Raw genomic sequence first — 15238 nt, 5'->3', positions numbered from 1 at the left:
AGCTTCTAATTTATGCATATTTTTCACAGAACCCCCAAATATGGACAAAGAGAATCCCATCTTTCAATACCAAGTCTGTTAAATTAAATCCTGACTGTGTTGTCTATTGACAGCTCTTTTCTGCATCATATGGTGTGGCATAGTTCTTAGATCAATGGAGTCTTGTACTCAAGTAGCAGTGGACAGTCAAGCTAGAGTACAAGTACCTGGTACCTCCTGTAAGTAAAATTTGTATAACTGATGACGACACACATAATAAAACTCTTTGGGTAGCTTATATTGTCCCCCATTTGCTATTTCTTGTGCATACTATAATAACCTTAAAACATTCCTAAACGGGCACCACCCATATACAGTACTTCCTCATGCTACTGTTACATTCCCTCCACACCATTATCATCTATTTCAGTTTGATAAGCAACTGTTGCCAATATGGTTGTGTGGGATTATGCATCAAGTAATTAACAGAGTTGTTACTAATCTGAATCTACTGATAAAAGGTGCGATTCACATGGTCCACTATAATACCTAATCCGATATCAGTAACATTTACTTGTATACACTTAGTTGAAGATGCTGCACTACATATCTGTACTGTATCTTTCATTGCTACCCTGTTTGTTTTCCACCAAGGAGAAGCTGTCCACCCAACTACATATTATGACATTTTGACATTATTAAAACAATTTGATGTCAAGTGTGTTGGAATTATCTGATTCTCATACTTGGGTAATGATAATTCATCCCAAGTTACAGATGTAGCTATGTAAGGTAAAGTTTCTGCAGATATTGGTGAATGTGTGCAGATCCAACAATCTGTTAAATTGGTATCTTCCATCAGCCGATGATGCATTCGGATAAATGGATTATCCCACTTTAGATTTAATCTCGTCTCAGTTCTCTAGTTCTTTTTCTGAAAGTATCATTCTTGGGATTATAAATGAAATTATCTAAAGTTCAATAATTAAAAATATTAAAGCACTTAGGACAGGTAAGCAAACAAAGCCCATAGCTTCTTGTCAGGCTTGGGTGCGAATAAGGAACTGTGAAGATTCATCATCTCTGTTCTATGCTTCTCTGGGATACAATTTAGAAGCATGAAGATATACAGGGTTAGTTTCACCATTAAGCAAAACATAATAGGTTTGTCCTAGCCCTGCAGTCACTACTTCCCCTTTGTTACGTTCTGTCTGGGTGCCAGCAGACAATATCCAGACTTTTGCACCTGGTACCTTATAAATTGTTGTGTGATTATTAGAGATGTGTGCTGACACTTGTGTTTCAGTTTTGAAACAATTGTTCTAAACCAACATCGTGTTTCGGCTTTACTACCGGCTTTGTCAAACAAACGCAAAAGGTTTTGATTTTGATTTTGGATCTGGATTTGATTAAAAATTGAGAAAAAAAAGTAAAATAATGTTACTTGAGCTGTTTTTGCTCATATATTACTATTTATAGCATTAACATTTATTTCCAGTCTTTTCCAGTCTATTTTCTCATTTAATAAAAGATACAAGCCCTAGACTAAGGGACACAATAGATGATCTGTCAGCCTTGCAAAAACGCACTTTAGAGATCATAAGTACTTTCATTAAGAGGAGATTACTTTTGTGATACCTCTCTACTCTCTGATCTACTTCATAATCAAGAAAGAACGTAACAGAGCATCCCTCATAGACACTTATGCTACAGAAACAGGCAGCGTTCATTGGATGGACAGTGGTAGAAGTAATACAGTTAATTAATACAGTTAATACAGACAATGATAAAACTAAATAGATGAAGGTGGCCTGCCATTTACGGCTAAGGGAGCTCTGTTGCCAGGCCGTTTGAATGCTCCCCGAGCAGGTGCAATAGCACGCCCCCGTTGATAGGCAATAGGATGCTATTCTCTCTCCCTGTCGTCAGTCTGTGACATCACTGACTGACGACCTATCACTCGCTTTGTACCTTTATTTAAATCTGACTCTGACACAATTAGGGTGCCAGAGTATCATGTCTTTTCCTGCCTCCAGCGTCCCATGTGTTGTTCTCCTGCTATTGACCTGTTTGACCAGGCTTGTTCTTTGACCATTCTCCTGGATCCTGATTTGGTTTGCTTGATCTCCTGGTTTGATTTCGGCCACTCTGACTATTCCTTTAAATCTCCCTCAGTACTGTGTTGTCTGATTGGCTTGACCCGGACTATTCTGACCCCCCACATCACTACTACACTGGTGATTGTCCTGGAAAACCGCGACCTACGCACCCTCCTTGTGGGGGTCCCTGGTTAATACCGGGGGTGTGTTAGACTTCACGTCTCCTTGTACAGATGCCTCAATACCAGTTAGTACTTCCATCCAATTCACGATCCTGACAATGAGTAAAGTAGATCTGGCTGAAAATCTCTTCCAAGATAACTTTCTCCCAAATTAAATTGGACCTTACTATGTAGTCGTATCACTATATCTCCTGTATAGTCTATATCAATGCTGTCAAAATGAGAATCTTACTTAGACTTTTATATGCATTTATCTTTGGGTAGAGTATACACCTGAAGAGTCGAGCTTTCAAACACCTTGTTTTACTATAAGTGCTTTTTATAGTTTGAGTAAGGTAGATCTGGCTGAATACAAATTAGTATGTGTCGTAATGTTGCTCTTCATCATCATCATCATCAGCATCATAATCAACATTTATTTATATAGCGCCAGAAACTTCCGTAGCGCTTCACAATTGGGAACAAACATTAATAAAACAATACTGGGTAAGACATACAGACAGAGAGGTAAGAGGGCCCTGCTTGCAAGCTTACAATCTATTGGACAGTGGGCGTTTGAAATACAAGGGCCCGTGTTACATCATATTGCACATTGGACCAACTAGAATGCAAAGGTAAAAAGTATTGAGTGGGCAGTGTGATCAGTCATACCGCAATATTGGTCAGAGTGTTGTTGTCTTGAGTTAGCTGTGCAGACGGTTATAATAGTATAACCTAGGGAGATTAAGATGCTGGTTGCGGAATATCATAAGCTTGTTTGAAGAGGTGGGTTTTCAGAGAGCACTTGAAGGTTTGAAGACTAGAGGAAAGTCTTACTTTGCGAGGAAGGGAATTCCACAAAGTGGGTGCAGCCTAAAAAAAATCCTGTAACCGGGAATGGGAGGATATGATGAGAGTGGAAGATAGACGCAAACAATGGGACACATCACATGTATGTATTTGCAAGTATATAAATATGTCATGTATAATATATGTCATGTATATCAATATGTACAGTATATAAAAATATTTTTAGATACTTGTATAGCTTTAAAAGGATGAAACCTCTAGGCAAGGTAATATGTATACCAGGCAGTTCAGATTGGGCAATAATTGGCCTTCTCACACAAGTAAGTATGTATAACTCACATTGATGCAGATTTGGTTGCCAAACATCTGTCTTGACAAGATAATGCAATTGAATTTGAAAGTCCACATTCTGAGAAATTAAGAGACAGAATTTGGCATATTGGTTATCCAACCAGCAGTCAGTTGGCAGCACTAGTAACATGCTGAAAACAGTTAAGGTAGGTGCACACTACACGGTTTTCGTCCAATAATCGGCTCAATCAGCCGACATATGACCACTCATTCAAAAGTCGGGTCAGGGTGTGTAGTGACACGATGGTCGAAAGTCTGCCCAAATGGACGATTGTCGCCTCATTTGGTTGGTCGTACTGTAAAATATTTTCCTTCCAATCTCGTTTCCATTGTGTAGTGTGTATAAACTTCCGTCCGATCCACGACAATCCTCCGATACTTCCTCGACCTGGGGGGCGTGTGTATGTAACTTTTTTATGTCTGTCCCAGTCCCACGGTATCCGCACATCACAGGCCTGTGTTTTGTATAGATGTGTATTGCACCTGTCTGGCTGCAGACCATTACATGTGTATAAAGCTCGTGTGCTATTACCCTTTGCATCTATGTTGGCAATCTATTCACATTTAACCTTTATAAACTTTATAAACTAATATTTGTCAAATACCCTGAATAAACCATACAGTGTTAATGCAACAGTTTTATTGCAGGTAAAAAAAATAAATGATAAAATTTGTATAGTACAATATGACACGTGAAAAAAAAATAGTATTACACTTAAAGGGTGCTACTGGTTTGTGGCACAACAGTTGCAAACAGCATATACATGTCATCAAAAGTATTATCAAGGTTTTTAATTTTTATCTTGATGTTGGCAATATTTCCTTTCATTTCTTTAAAATATTCGTTGAACTTGGCAACATTTTTTTCTTCCTTCGAACTTTCATCTGATATGACGATGGTATCTATGAAACAAGAAAATACAAAATGTTTACCATTTCACTTCTATATCTGTAATAAAGTTACTAAAAGTTTTAATCCAACACCTGAAATGTGCTCACCTTGCACACTACACGAGATCAGTTTGTGTTGTGGTCCCTCTGGCACATTTGTTTTTTCTTGTTTGATAACAGGTGTTATTACATCAGTGTTATCTACAGTGGCCTTCTCACCGTTAATTCTTCCTTCTGACAAAACAATAATCATGCGTTTGCATTGGTTCATGTGACAGTAGAATGAAATACATAAAGTCCTTTAAGGTACACCAAACGACTACACGTGCTACTCACTTTTTTTGATGTTTCTACGAATTCGCTCCAGTCTCCTAGCCTCTTTATTTTTAAGGTCCGACCACCTCTTCTGGACTTGGAATTTATTTATTTTCTTTCCAAGTTTTTACTTCAGTAATCGCAGTAGTTTTAGCATTATCACTTCCTTTCTATTATAAACTTTTCTGTACTTTCGCTTTTGACAGTCGTAGTCGTACTGGTCCAGTACTTTTACCATCATCTCCATCTCTCTTGGGCTCATTGACTTTTCTCTTTTAACTGCAGTACATTCTTCTTGAACATCTCCATCCTCCACGTTAACTTTTCCAACATTTGTTGGCCCTTCCAGCACCATTTCTGAGTGTGTCTCCGTCTCCATTGCTTCAACCCCCACTAACACCTTCTCTTCACTCGTCATCTTCTCACGTTCCTCGGCGCCAGATTGGGGGCTGGATGATGTAAGCCCCAGTTGCAAGACCCCAGTTGCAAGGAGCCAAATAGGGAACCATAGTAACTAAAATTGTAATCAAATGTTCCCAAATTTTGGCAAATTTCCTCTGAGGAGAGAATGTGAACACTGGGCCCCAGAATGCTAGACATCTTTGTTTCTTCTATATCTCCCCACTACTGTAGGCGTGTCTCCTGCAAGAGTAGACAACACTAATCCATATCCTTGCAGACAATGCCTCTTCAACATTACCTTTTACCATAAACACAGCTAATTATGTTTTCATAGGAATTCTTGAACATGAAAAGAAATGACACATCTTGTTGGATTGGTCTGACTGATGAGGATACAGAAGGTGTGTTTAGATGGGCAGATGGAACATCATTATCATACACGTAAGTTTTTTTTGCTGCAAAGTTAAAACTTTTTCACATATTACAGAAATTTGCTCCATGAGGTAAATATGGTTTAATATAAGAAAACTTTATGTAAAATCGACATGTCAAAACCTAATTAACATAGACAATCTGAAATTGTTCATAATATGTTGAATCCAGAAGGTAGCTACCAATATAATCCTCATAACATGGACCTATTTTACTGTTGTAAAGTCCATAGCCAAATCAATCTAACATCCCTATGCCTGAGTATATTGATTATTATTTTATTATTATTACCATTTATTTATATAGCGCCACTAATTCCACAGCACTGTACTCACTCACATCAGTCCCTGCCCCATTGGAGCTTACAATCTAAATTCCCTAACACATAGACAGGCAGACAGAGAAACAGACTAGGGTGAATTTTGTTAGCAGCCAATTAACCTACCAGTGTGTTTTTGGAGTGTGGGAGGAAACCGATGCACCTGGAGGAAACCCACGCAAACATGGGGAGAGCATACAAACTTCTCACAGATAAGACCATGGTCGGGAATTGAACTCATGACCTCAGTGCTGTAAGGCAGAAGTGCTAACCACTTAGCCACCGTGCTATCCAAAACCTCTAATACCCATCCCAAATGGCCAGTGTAATAAATGAAATTATGCATTTTAATGCAGTGACTATGATCCTCAGCAAGGTTTTGTTATATTAATATTATATATTGTATTTGTGTTACACTAAGGTTTTCTCAGAGGCTACAAGACACAGGAAATTGTTAAAAGAACACTAAGGTGGAACTTAATAAGTAAGGTTTTTCAGTGATTTTCTTGGCAGTTTTTAGGCCACCAGATTCACTATAGGTAAAACCTATTTCAAAAACACAAAGGGGCATATTCAATTAGCTTTCCGGTCCGCGGGATTGCGCCGGAAGAGCCGCGAAACTTAATCCACGTTACTGCAATAACGTGGATTTTCATTCGCAGCCCATAGGGTTGCGTATGAAAATCCGCGTTAATGCGGTACCGTAATACCGGCAAAATCGCGTTCTTTTCGCGGTAACGCGCGTTACCGCGAACCGGAAAGCTAATTGAATATGCCCCAAAGAGTGAATTTTATCATGCTGAAGTTTGCAAAACCACCGAAAACGAGGTGGCTGTGAAAGGTGAGATAACTCAAATCACATGCTGTTTAACCCTCCCTCCCCTTCCTATGTTATTCAGAATCAGGTCTGGTCCTTTAGGAGCTGGGTGACCAACCGATCTGGCCCCCACACCTAGAGATGTTCAGCCCAATGCTAAATAGCACTGGGCCCCTACTGATACCCTTGGGTAAAAAGGTTAAGATGTAGTGTCCATTCTTGTCTCCCCAGCATGCACTGGTGCACCAGTGCATACTTCCCTTGTAGTTCCACAAGAATGGGCACTACAAGTTTTGTCTCCCTTAGGATAATAAGGCAATTTTATCCCTTAAAATATTTCTGGTGCCCCCTTAGTAGTATCCCAGTAGTACTCTGCTCCCTTAGTGATATAGAAGTAGTACTGTGCCCCCTTAGTATTATAGAAGTAGTACTGTGCCCTCTTAGTAATATAAAAGTAATACTGTGCCCCCTTAGTAATAAAAAAGTAATACTGTGTCCCCTTAGTAATATCAAAGCAATACTGTGCTCTCTTAGTAATATAACAGTAGTACTGTGCCAATTACCAATAGAAATATATAACTATTTCTGCCCCATTATTATTTATAATATTATTGTGGCCATAATATAATGTTAAATACTTACCTTGAATCTTCTTGTCTGGATCTGACGTAATCCATATGGAAAAAACCCACGTACAGGAAGCGGACTGTTCCTGAGAAGCTCCCGTTGCCAAATGAGTTAATGTCCATTAAGCCCACCTACTTGATAGATGGGCAGCCAATCAGAAGTGGTCTCAATATCACAAACCTTTGAAACATCTTAATGTCAATCAGAGGCTTTTTTTGCTGTTTAAAGATGGACACAACCTGAACTACTGTACATTACATAAAGTCCTAAATTAAATGAATGATTATAACATTGATCAAACATGGTATTAGAATGCAATAACGTTCAGTAAATAATAATATACCTACCACTGATACAGTACTGTGCACCCAAAATAGTACATTATGTCACTGTAAAGATTTACAAGCAGTAAATTGAATAATAAATAATCATTATACATAGTGTGTGCTGCACCAAAATACATCTTATAAATCTGATGGTACTCACCTTAACATGGATGCAGATTGAGATGTTAAAATGTGCGCCTCGAGTACTGAATGTATGAAGTATTATTCATGTAGTAAATTCTGTACATGTTTCCATTTTTTTAGTCTGTATCTTATTATGTTTGTCAGGTGGTTCATTTCTGTGCAGTATGCACTAATGATTTAATAATTTCTCATAAGGTATATAGACTATATTATTTGGTATTTTGCTTGCCATGTCTTACAGTAACAATACATATTTTTATATTGAACTATTGTTTTTATTTATTGTGCATTTTATATTTAGTGTATTGCCATAATCATTGTGATTGCTGATGTAATTGTTGATGCCGATGTGTGATAACTGATATAATGTTTGAATGCTCTGTGCGGTTATCAGTGATATCATTAACCTTGTAATTCTTTTTATTATTTTAGTAATATTTTTTTTTTTTTTTTCAATCAGCAAAGTAAATAGACTTTATCTTCTTCAGCAGGAAGTCTTTAGTGGAAGTCTGTATATGGGGACATACTTCCTGTGCACTGCAGGATCCATGATGAAATTGAGGACCTGGGGGTAAATGTATCAAGCTGAGAGTTTTCCGGCGGGTTTGAAAAGTGGGGATGTTGCCTGTAGCAACCAATCAGATTCTAGCTGTCGTTTTGTAGAATGCACTAAATAAATGATAGCTAGAATCTGATTGGTTTTTCAAACCCGCCGGAAAACTCTCAGCTTGATACATTTACCCCCTGATCTGCAGAGTAGGCCGCCGCATATAGGGTTTAGCCCTGTACCACTTTAACAGGCTGATAGATTGACAAGTCCCAGCATCAAGTTGTATTTACATTTTGGGGCTTTCATGTCATTATGTTGTCTGGCTGAAGCGATGTTATAACGCTATGTTATGATGCAGCATATGTAACATGCTAATACGGGTGTAGTGCGCTTTAACGACACTGACTAACCCGACAGTGAGTAGATCGATGTGAGAAATCTGAACACTCATAACCCGACATTGACTTAGCATTACACAGATGCACTTATTTCACGACCGGATATCTTCCCGACTGTTGTAAATGACATCAATTAAAAAAGCAACTGATATTAAAGTGGTAATACATGAACCCGGCTTGTAACGGTATGGTTAACTATAACCTTAACCCCTAACCATAACCAGCAAATAAAAGAATGGCAGCGCTGGTGTGTATATTATATCAAATTTATTAAAACATAACATAAAATACTGTAAGTAAAATTAATACATTAACGTGGTAAAGAGCTAAAAAATAGAGCCCAAAGAGATGTTAAAGGTGCTCCAAAAACCGCTGTACAGAACCGACATATAGTGTATAATTATACTTAAGTTCCACAATGGTAGATCATCAGAAATCAGCTGATATAAACACTTTCTAGAGAGTAGTCCACCGGTATTGCTCTCACAAGAGTTTAATTGGTATTCAGCGTAATCCAGATCCCGTGTGCATCCAAACATCAAATGGAAGAAAAATCTATTGGAGCTGTCATGCTCCTAGCACATAAAGAGCAAAAAGAATATTTTCATAGTCCATAGATGTAAGAAACGGTACCTTGCTGGAACTAAATAGTTCTATGCAAAAAATCTTCATATGTTGCTATAGAGCGATGAAACCCACGGCCATGGAAAAAGTCATACTGTCCAAACTCCGATCACTGCAGTGAAATGTTTGTAGCGTGTATATACGGAGGATCTCGGCAACAGCTGGTATATTCAAAACAGCCCTTCCACGTCTAACTGATGCGTTTCTCTGCCTCCAATATGGGCGGTTTCATCAGAGGTGACCATAACCACTAACCCTAATCCCTAACCCTAACACCCAACCCTAACCACTAATCCTAATCCCTCTCCCTAACCCCTACAAAATAATACTTACATTAGATGAATGACAGCTGGGACTGTGGATTGGCGCTTTAAGAAGAGTCGCGTTTTGAATTGACGTCATTTACAACAGTCGGCAACAGATCCGATCATGAAATGAGTGCATCTGTGTAATGGTAAATTGATTTTTGTTTAATGTCGGGTTATCAGTGTTCGTATTTCCCACATCATTGTAGTCACTGTCGGGGTAGTCAGTATCGTGAACCTGGCTACCACCGGCTAATACACTGCAGATCAGGCCTGCCCTGTGTTTGTCATATTTCATCAGTGGTCCTCATCTAGGGGGTTCAACAGGAGAGACTCCCAACAACCATCAACGAAAGAGAGATAGTCCATTTAATAACAATTATAACAAAAGTGGTATGTACTATTTTCCATTGTTTCAGGTTGTTGTTTTTATTATTCTTATAAGATATCTTACGTTAGCTTTTAACTGTGTATTTTCCTCAGGCTAAAACTCTAAAAAAAACTTAATATAAGCTGCAATGTATTAAATTACATTTTTCAAATGTAAAACATGCCTGTGTGCTAACTGTAGTAATATAAAGGAGACCCACACAATGGGGCCAGACGTCTATCCTTCAAGACTGAAGGTGGTTTATGGCTCTATGACTACTTTCACTCTGTGTCAGTTTTGTCCAGGACATATAGATATTTAAGTAACCTATTGAAATAGATCAATTTTGTTTTAAGTCTGTTACTGCATCTAAGGAGGAACTAACAAAATGACAATGAAGTACATTTTCTTATTTTGTCCCAGAGTTACATTTACATATCACATAAAATTACCCCGATATGTATTCATTTGGCTATTAAAAATATAGTGATATTAAATATTTGTACTTTTAATAAAGGTCTTAGGAAATTATAGGAACAAAAATAGGGATATTTTTCTTGTTTACTTTGATTTTTCACTATTTTTTAATCAGGAGAGACTTTTAGGAGACAAGAGAGAATCCAATACAGTGATGGGCAATAGGTGGCTCTAGGGCCAGATGCAGCCCTCAGATGCTTCACCTGCAGCCCCCAGCTCCTTCCTACTTTATTGTCAAATTTGTTTATTATATCTTGTAACATTTGTTTAAAATGCCTGCTGATCTCCAAATAAACAATGCAATAGCTAAGCTCAACCAAAAATTCTACACCTTGGGGAATAGAGCTAGTAAACTACTTGCCCGTAAACTGCGTGGGAAGAATGCTATAAATAGAATCAAATCCATTTGTAATGCACAGGGTACCCAAATATCTAATCCTCTTTCTATAGCTAATAGGTTCGCTTCTTATTATGAAGGTTTATACAATCTAAAGACGGATGTAACCTTGACTCAGCCCTCCCAGGAGACTATTAATGATTTTCTGGCCTCTATTTCGCTCCCAGCTTTGCCGCCGGAGGAGGCTGAGGCACTATGTTCGGACTGGACAGAGGACGAAGTCCACTCTGCTATAAAATCCATGAAGAAAGGGAAGGCCCCAGGCCCCGATGGATTTACACTAGACTTCTACTCCTCTTTCCAGTTTGAACTGTCCCCGGTACTAACTAGCCTATTTAACTCGGCTACTAAGGATACGTTCCTACCTGCAGAAATGTTAGAGGTGCAGATTATCACCATCCCAAAGCCGGGGAAAGACCCCACACAATGTCCTAATTATCGGCCTATAGCGCTCCTTAACTTAGATCTCAAAATTTTTGCTAAACTGATTGCTAACCGTTTAAACCCTATCCTCCCACAATTAATCCATATGGATCAGGTAGGTTTCATTCCGGGTAGACAGGCTCCAGACAATACGAGGAGAGTTCTGAACATTATAGAGACGCGCTCAGCTGGCTCTGTTCCCCTCTTGTTTCTCTCCTTGGACGCTGAAAAAGCATTCGATAGAATCCACTGGAAGTATATGATAGCTGTTCTCAATAAATTTGGTTTTGGGGGCTCCTTTCTTCAAGCTATAGCTACCTTGTAAACTACTCCATCTGCTAGAGTCTTCAGTAATGGGTTCCTCTCCTCTGCCTTTCAGATTAGCAATGGTACCAGGCAAGGCTGTCCATTATCCCCCCTGATTTTTGTTCTTGCTATGGAACCCCTGGCGGCTAAAGTTAGAATGGATCAAAATGTGGTGGGGACAGTCATTGGTTCTCAACAGCATAAAATCTGTTTGTTTGCTGACGATGTCCTTTTGTTTGTTTCAAACCCTGAGTCTTCCTTACCCGCCCTATCCTGCATTTTACAAGACTACGCAGCGGTATCTTATTATAAGCTTAATACTACCAAATCGGAAGCTTTAGGGGAGGCCCTCACACAAGATGCTTTGAAGCTCCTTAAGTCTACATATAAATTTCATAGGTGTTCCCTCTCCATAACTTACTTAGGCATATGTATACCGTCTGACCATAACCTGACTATACAACTTAATTACCAAACAACTGTTAGGCTTGTTCGATAAACTCTCAGAATCCTGGATTAACTTTGAGGTTTCCTGGGTGGGGAGAGTAGCAGCCGTAAAGATGATGCTCCTTCCAAAGATACTATACTTATTCCGTTGTATTCCTTATCTGGTGCCTATGTCTTTGCTTAATTTTTTTTATTCTATTGCGTTTAAATTTATCTGGAGCAATAGACGTCCCAAACTATCAAGAGATAAGATGTTTAGAGCTAAAGTAAAAGGTGGACTAGCTGCCCCTAAGCTAGAAATATATCAGTCTGCGGCTATCCTAGACCAGCTTAGGGATTGGCATGCCCCTCCCCAGTTAAGGAAGCCTTGGGTTGACTTTGAGCAACATAGTTTTTCCCCATTCCCACTACTAGACCTGCTATGGTTAGATAAGCCAAGTAGACCAATCCCTTCCCAAGCCCTGAGAAGTGTTAGAGACTCTCTCTCTGTCTTGGATAAGATGCTGACTCTTCTGCCAGAATTTAATCTCCCTTCCTCTAGTCTTTCTACAATTGCACTGTCTCAACTGATTCCAGACCTGCGCCTTGGCTTTTGGAATAGGCAGGGGGCTAGTCGGGTGCGGGACCTTATGGAGGGAGGTTCACTTCTCTCTTTTTCCCAAATTCAGGAGAGATATGATGTCCCAGCCCGCGACTTTTACAAGTACCTCCAAATTAGACATTGGGCGCACTCTCACCCCTCATTCCCACCAGCCTTGAAACCGGCTCCCCCTGGTATTGTGTCGTCTCTCTCTCTCATTTCTCATGCGGGAGGCATCTCAGTTTGGTACCGACTCTTGATGGTTCCTGTGGACAGAACAGATCTCTCGGTGCAGGGGATCTGGGAGAGAGATCTTGACTTGGATATATCGCCAGAGGTCTGGGCGAAAATCTATAAGAATATATACAAAATGTCAGAGTGTATTAACCATTTAGAAATGCTTATTAAAATGGTTCACAGGGTGTATCTCACGCCAGACAAACTACATAAAATCTGGCCGTCAGAAACCAAATACTGTTGGAGAAATTGTGGGGAAATTGGTACGCTTATACACGTTTTTTGGAACTGTCCTAAGCTACAACCACTTTGGGTTGAAATTTTCCAACTAATTACTAAGGTCACTAAGGATGATTTATCCCCATCCCCGGCTATGGCGCTTTTACACCTATATCCCCCTCTTCTTCAGCATCATGATCACTATGTGGCTGGGCACATTCTCATCTCAGCCAGAGCCGCAAAAGCTCAAAGCTGGAAATCCCCATTGGCTCCATCTCTTACCAAAATCATCAGCAAAGTACAACACAGCTATGAGATGGAAACCATAGGGTTTAACTTCACCTCAAGGGCTTCCTCACCCCTGGTTAAATGGTTCACATGGTACGAATTTTTCTTAGGGTATAGACCTGTGTCTGCCACCTAACTCTCCCATGCTGGAGGGTAGATGTCCTGTTTTCAAAATGTATTTTTATGGTTGATTGGGTTTAATACGGCCAGTCTCCGACTCTTGCCCCCCTGTCTGTCTCCCTCCCCCTCCCCCTTGATGTCTTTGGGCTAGATTTACTAAGCTGCGGGTTTGAAAAAGTGGGGATGTTGCCTATAGTAACCAATCAGATTCTAGCTATCATTTTGCAGAAGGTACTAAATAAATGAAAGCTAGAATCTGATTGGTTGCTATAGGCAACATCCCCACTTTTTCAAACCCGCAGCTTAGTAAATCTGAACCATTGTCTTATGTGTATTTGAATGTTTCCTGTGTTATTGTTTGTTGTTTCTTTTTTGATTGTTTGTTTATGGGCAGTTCTGACTGATTTATTGGATCTACATTATGCACTGTACTCTGTTGTAACTGCCATGTTTGTTACATATTCTTTTACTAAAGACTTAATAAAAACCTTTTAAGTTAAAAAAAAAAAAAAAGCCTGCTGATTTGTTATAACTGATAGGTGTCTCTTTCTATGATTAAATGTATAACTTATTACTGAAATTAAGGGTAATGTGCGGCCTTTTTGAAGGTTAGAGGTCCGCACTGTGCGACCACTGAAGTGTATTAGGTTGCCCATCACTGATCTAATAGATTTCCCCTATTTTTATGTAATTTAACTGATCTTTAGGTCTATTTTAGCCTCCTAAGTAGTGCGTTTCAGTGATTTTTGAAGCAGCGATGTGTGGGGGAACTAATGAAAACTGAAGGCTCTTTATGTTCAAATGAGAGCTTAAATTTTGATAAAAATTTGAAAATAATGTTTTTCTAGCTAACGTAGTGCCAGTGCTGGTTAGTGTAATTGTCTGTATACCACAGAAGTGGACACTATTATACCCAAAAAAAGTGCCTGATGACACCCCTAATATACAGATGAGAAATGGCAAACCCCACAAATTAGTGACAAAGGATTTGACATGGTTATTATAAAATTAGTGATTTGTCTTTTTTCCTGCAGCTACTGGATGACGGATGAACCAAATAATTATGACGGAAATGAAAACTGTGGACTCATGCAGAATTCTGGACAATGGAATGATGTACCCTGCACTTGGAAACTTATTGCCATATGCGAGAAAAAACTGGGCACTTAATGTTTATGTATATCAGATTTACACCCACTATCAACTCTGAAAACCTAATTGATTTGGTATAGCAATACCAACATGGCTCTTTTTTGTTAAAGAACATCTTCACCCATGAGTATGGTAAGACCCTTCGGCCCTCAGCTATCTGAATGACAGGTTCAGTGTCCAGTACTCTTGCAATTTGTTAGATACTCATCCAGGAAAATTTGGAATTTAATTACTCCCTAAACCTAAGTGTTCAGAATAATGATTGAACAACAGCCTCAGGTATTGGAAGCACATTTACCGGAAGTGAGGAGCTTTGAGTTTCTGATCAACGGTGGAGTTTCCGAACAACCAACCTTTCATCTACTTTGGGGAGGGAAGTGTTACTGCATAATCTTGCCTAATCTTAGGAGTTATCCTATAACCCAGTGTTAAAAAGATCTTTTTAGTCCTTAGATAAAAGTCCATAAGGTAAAGTAGTGGGGTCATTCTTTCTTTTCAAGCTGTTTTCATTTAGTAATCTTTGGGGCATTCGGAATATTGTACCATTTGATTCATGGTAAAATAAACTGACAATTACCATGTTACATAGACTGAATGAGATCTTGAATCCTTACTGAAATTAATTGTTACAAGGCTTACAATAATTGTTACAAGAGTTGAATTTTGAATGCA

General features: G+C 39.0%; 1 protein-coding gene across 3 annotated transcripts in view; it reads left to right on the top strand.

Annotated features, from left to right (window-relative positions):
* The window catches only part of LOC142151373 (lectin BRA-3-like), a 55441-nt gene extending 40651 nt beyond the window's left edge, over window positions 1-14790 (top strand). For all 3 annotated transcript variants that reach the window (XM_075206945.1, XM_075206943.1, XM_075206942.1), the window contains 2 exons: window positions 5343-5449; window positions 14449-14790. In XM_075206945.1, the coding sequence (XP_075063046.1) occupies window positions 5343-5449; window positions 14449-14584 (243 nt within the window). In that variant the 3' untranslated portion in view covers window positions 14585-14790. The remainder of the gene's footprint in view (window positions 1-5342; window positions 5450-14448) is intronic.
* Window positions 14791-15238: the final 448 nt, after the last annotated feature.

Source organism: Mixophyes fleayi, chromosome 4 (genome assembly GCF_038048845.1).
Source record: "Mixophyes fleayi isolate aMixFle1 chromosome 4, aMixFle1.hap1, whole genome shotgun sequence".
Taxonomy (NCBI): Eukaryota; Metazoa; Chordata; class Amphibia; order Anura; family Limnodynastidae; genus Mixophyes; species Mixophyes fleayi.
The sequence above is the reverse complement of the archived record's forward strand: the minus strand, read 5'-3'. Positions and strand labels throughout refer to the sequence as shown.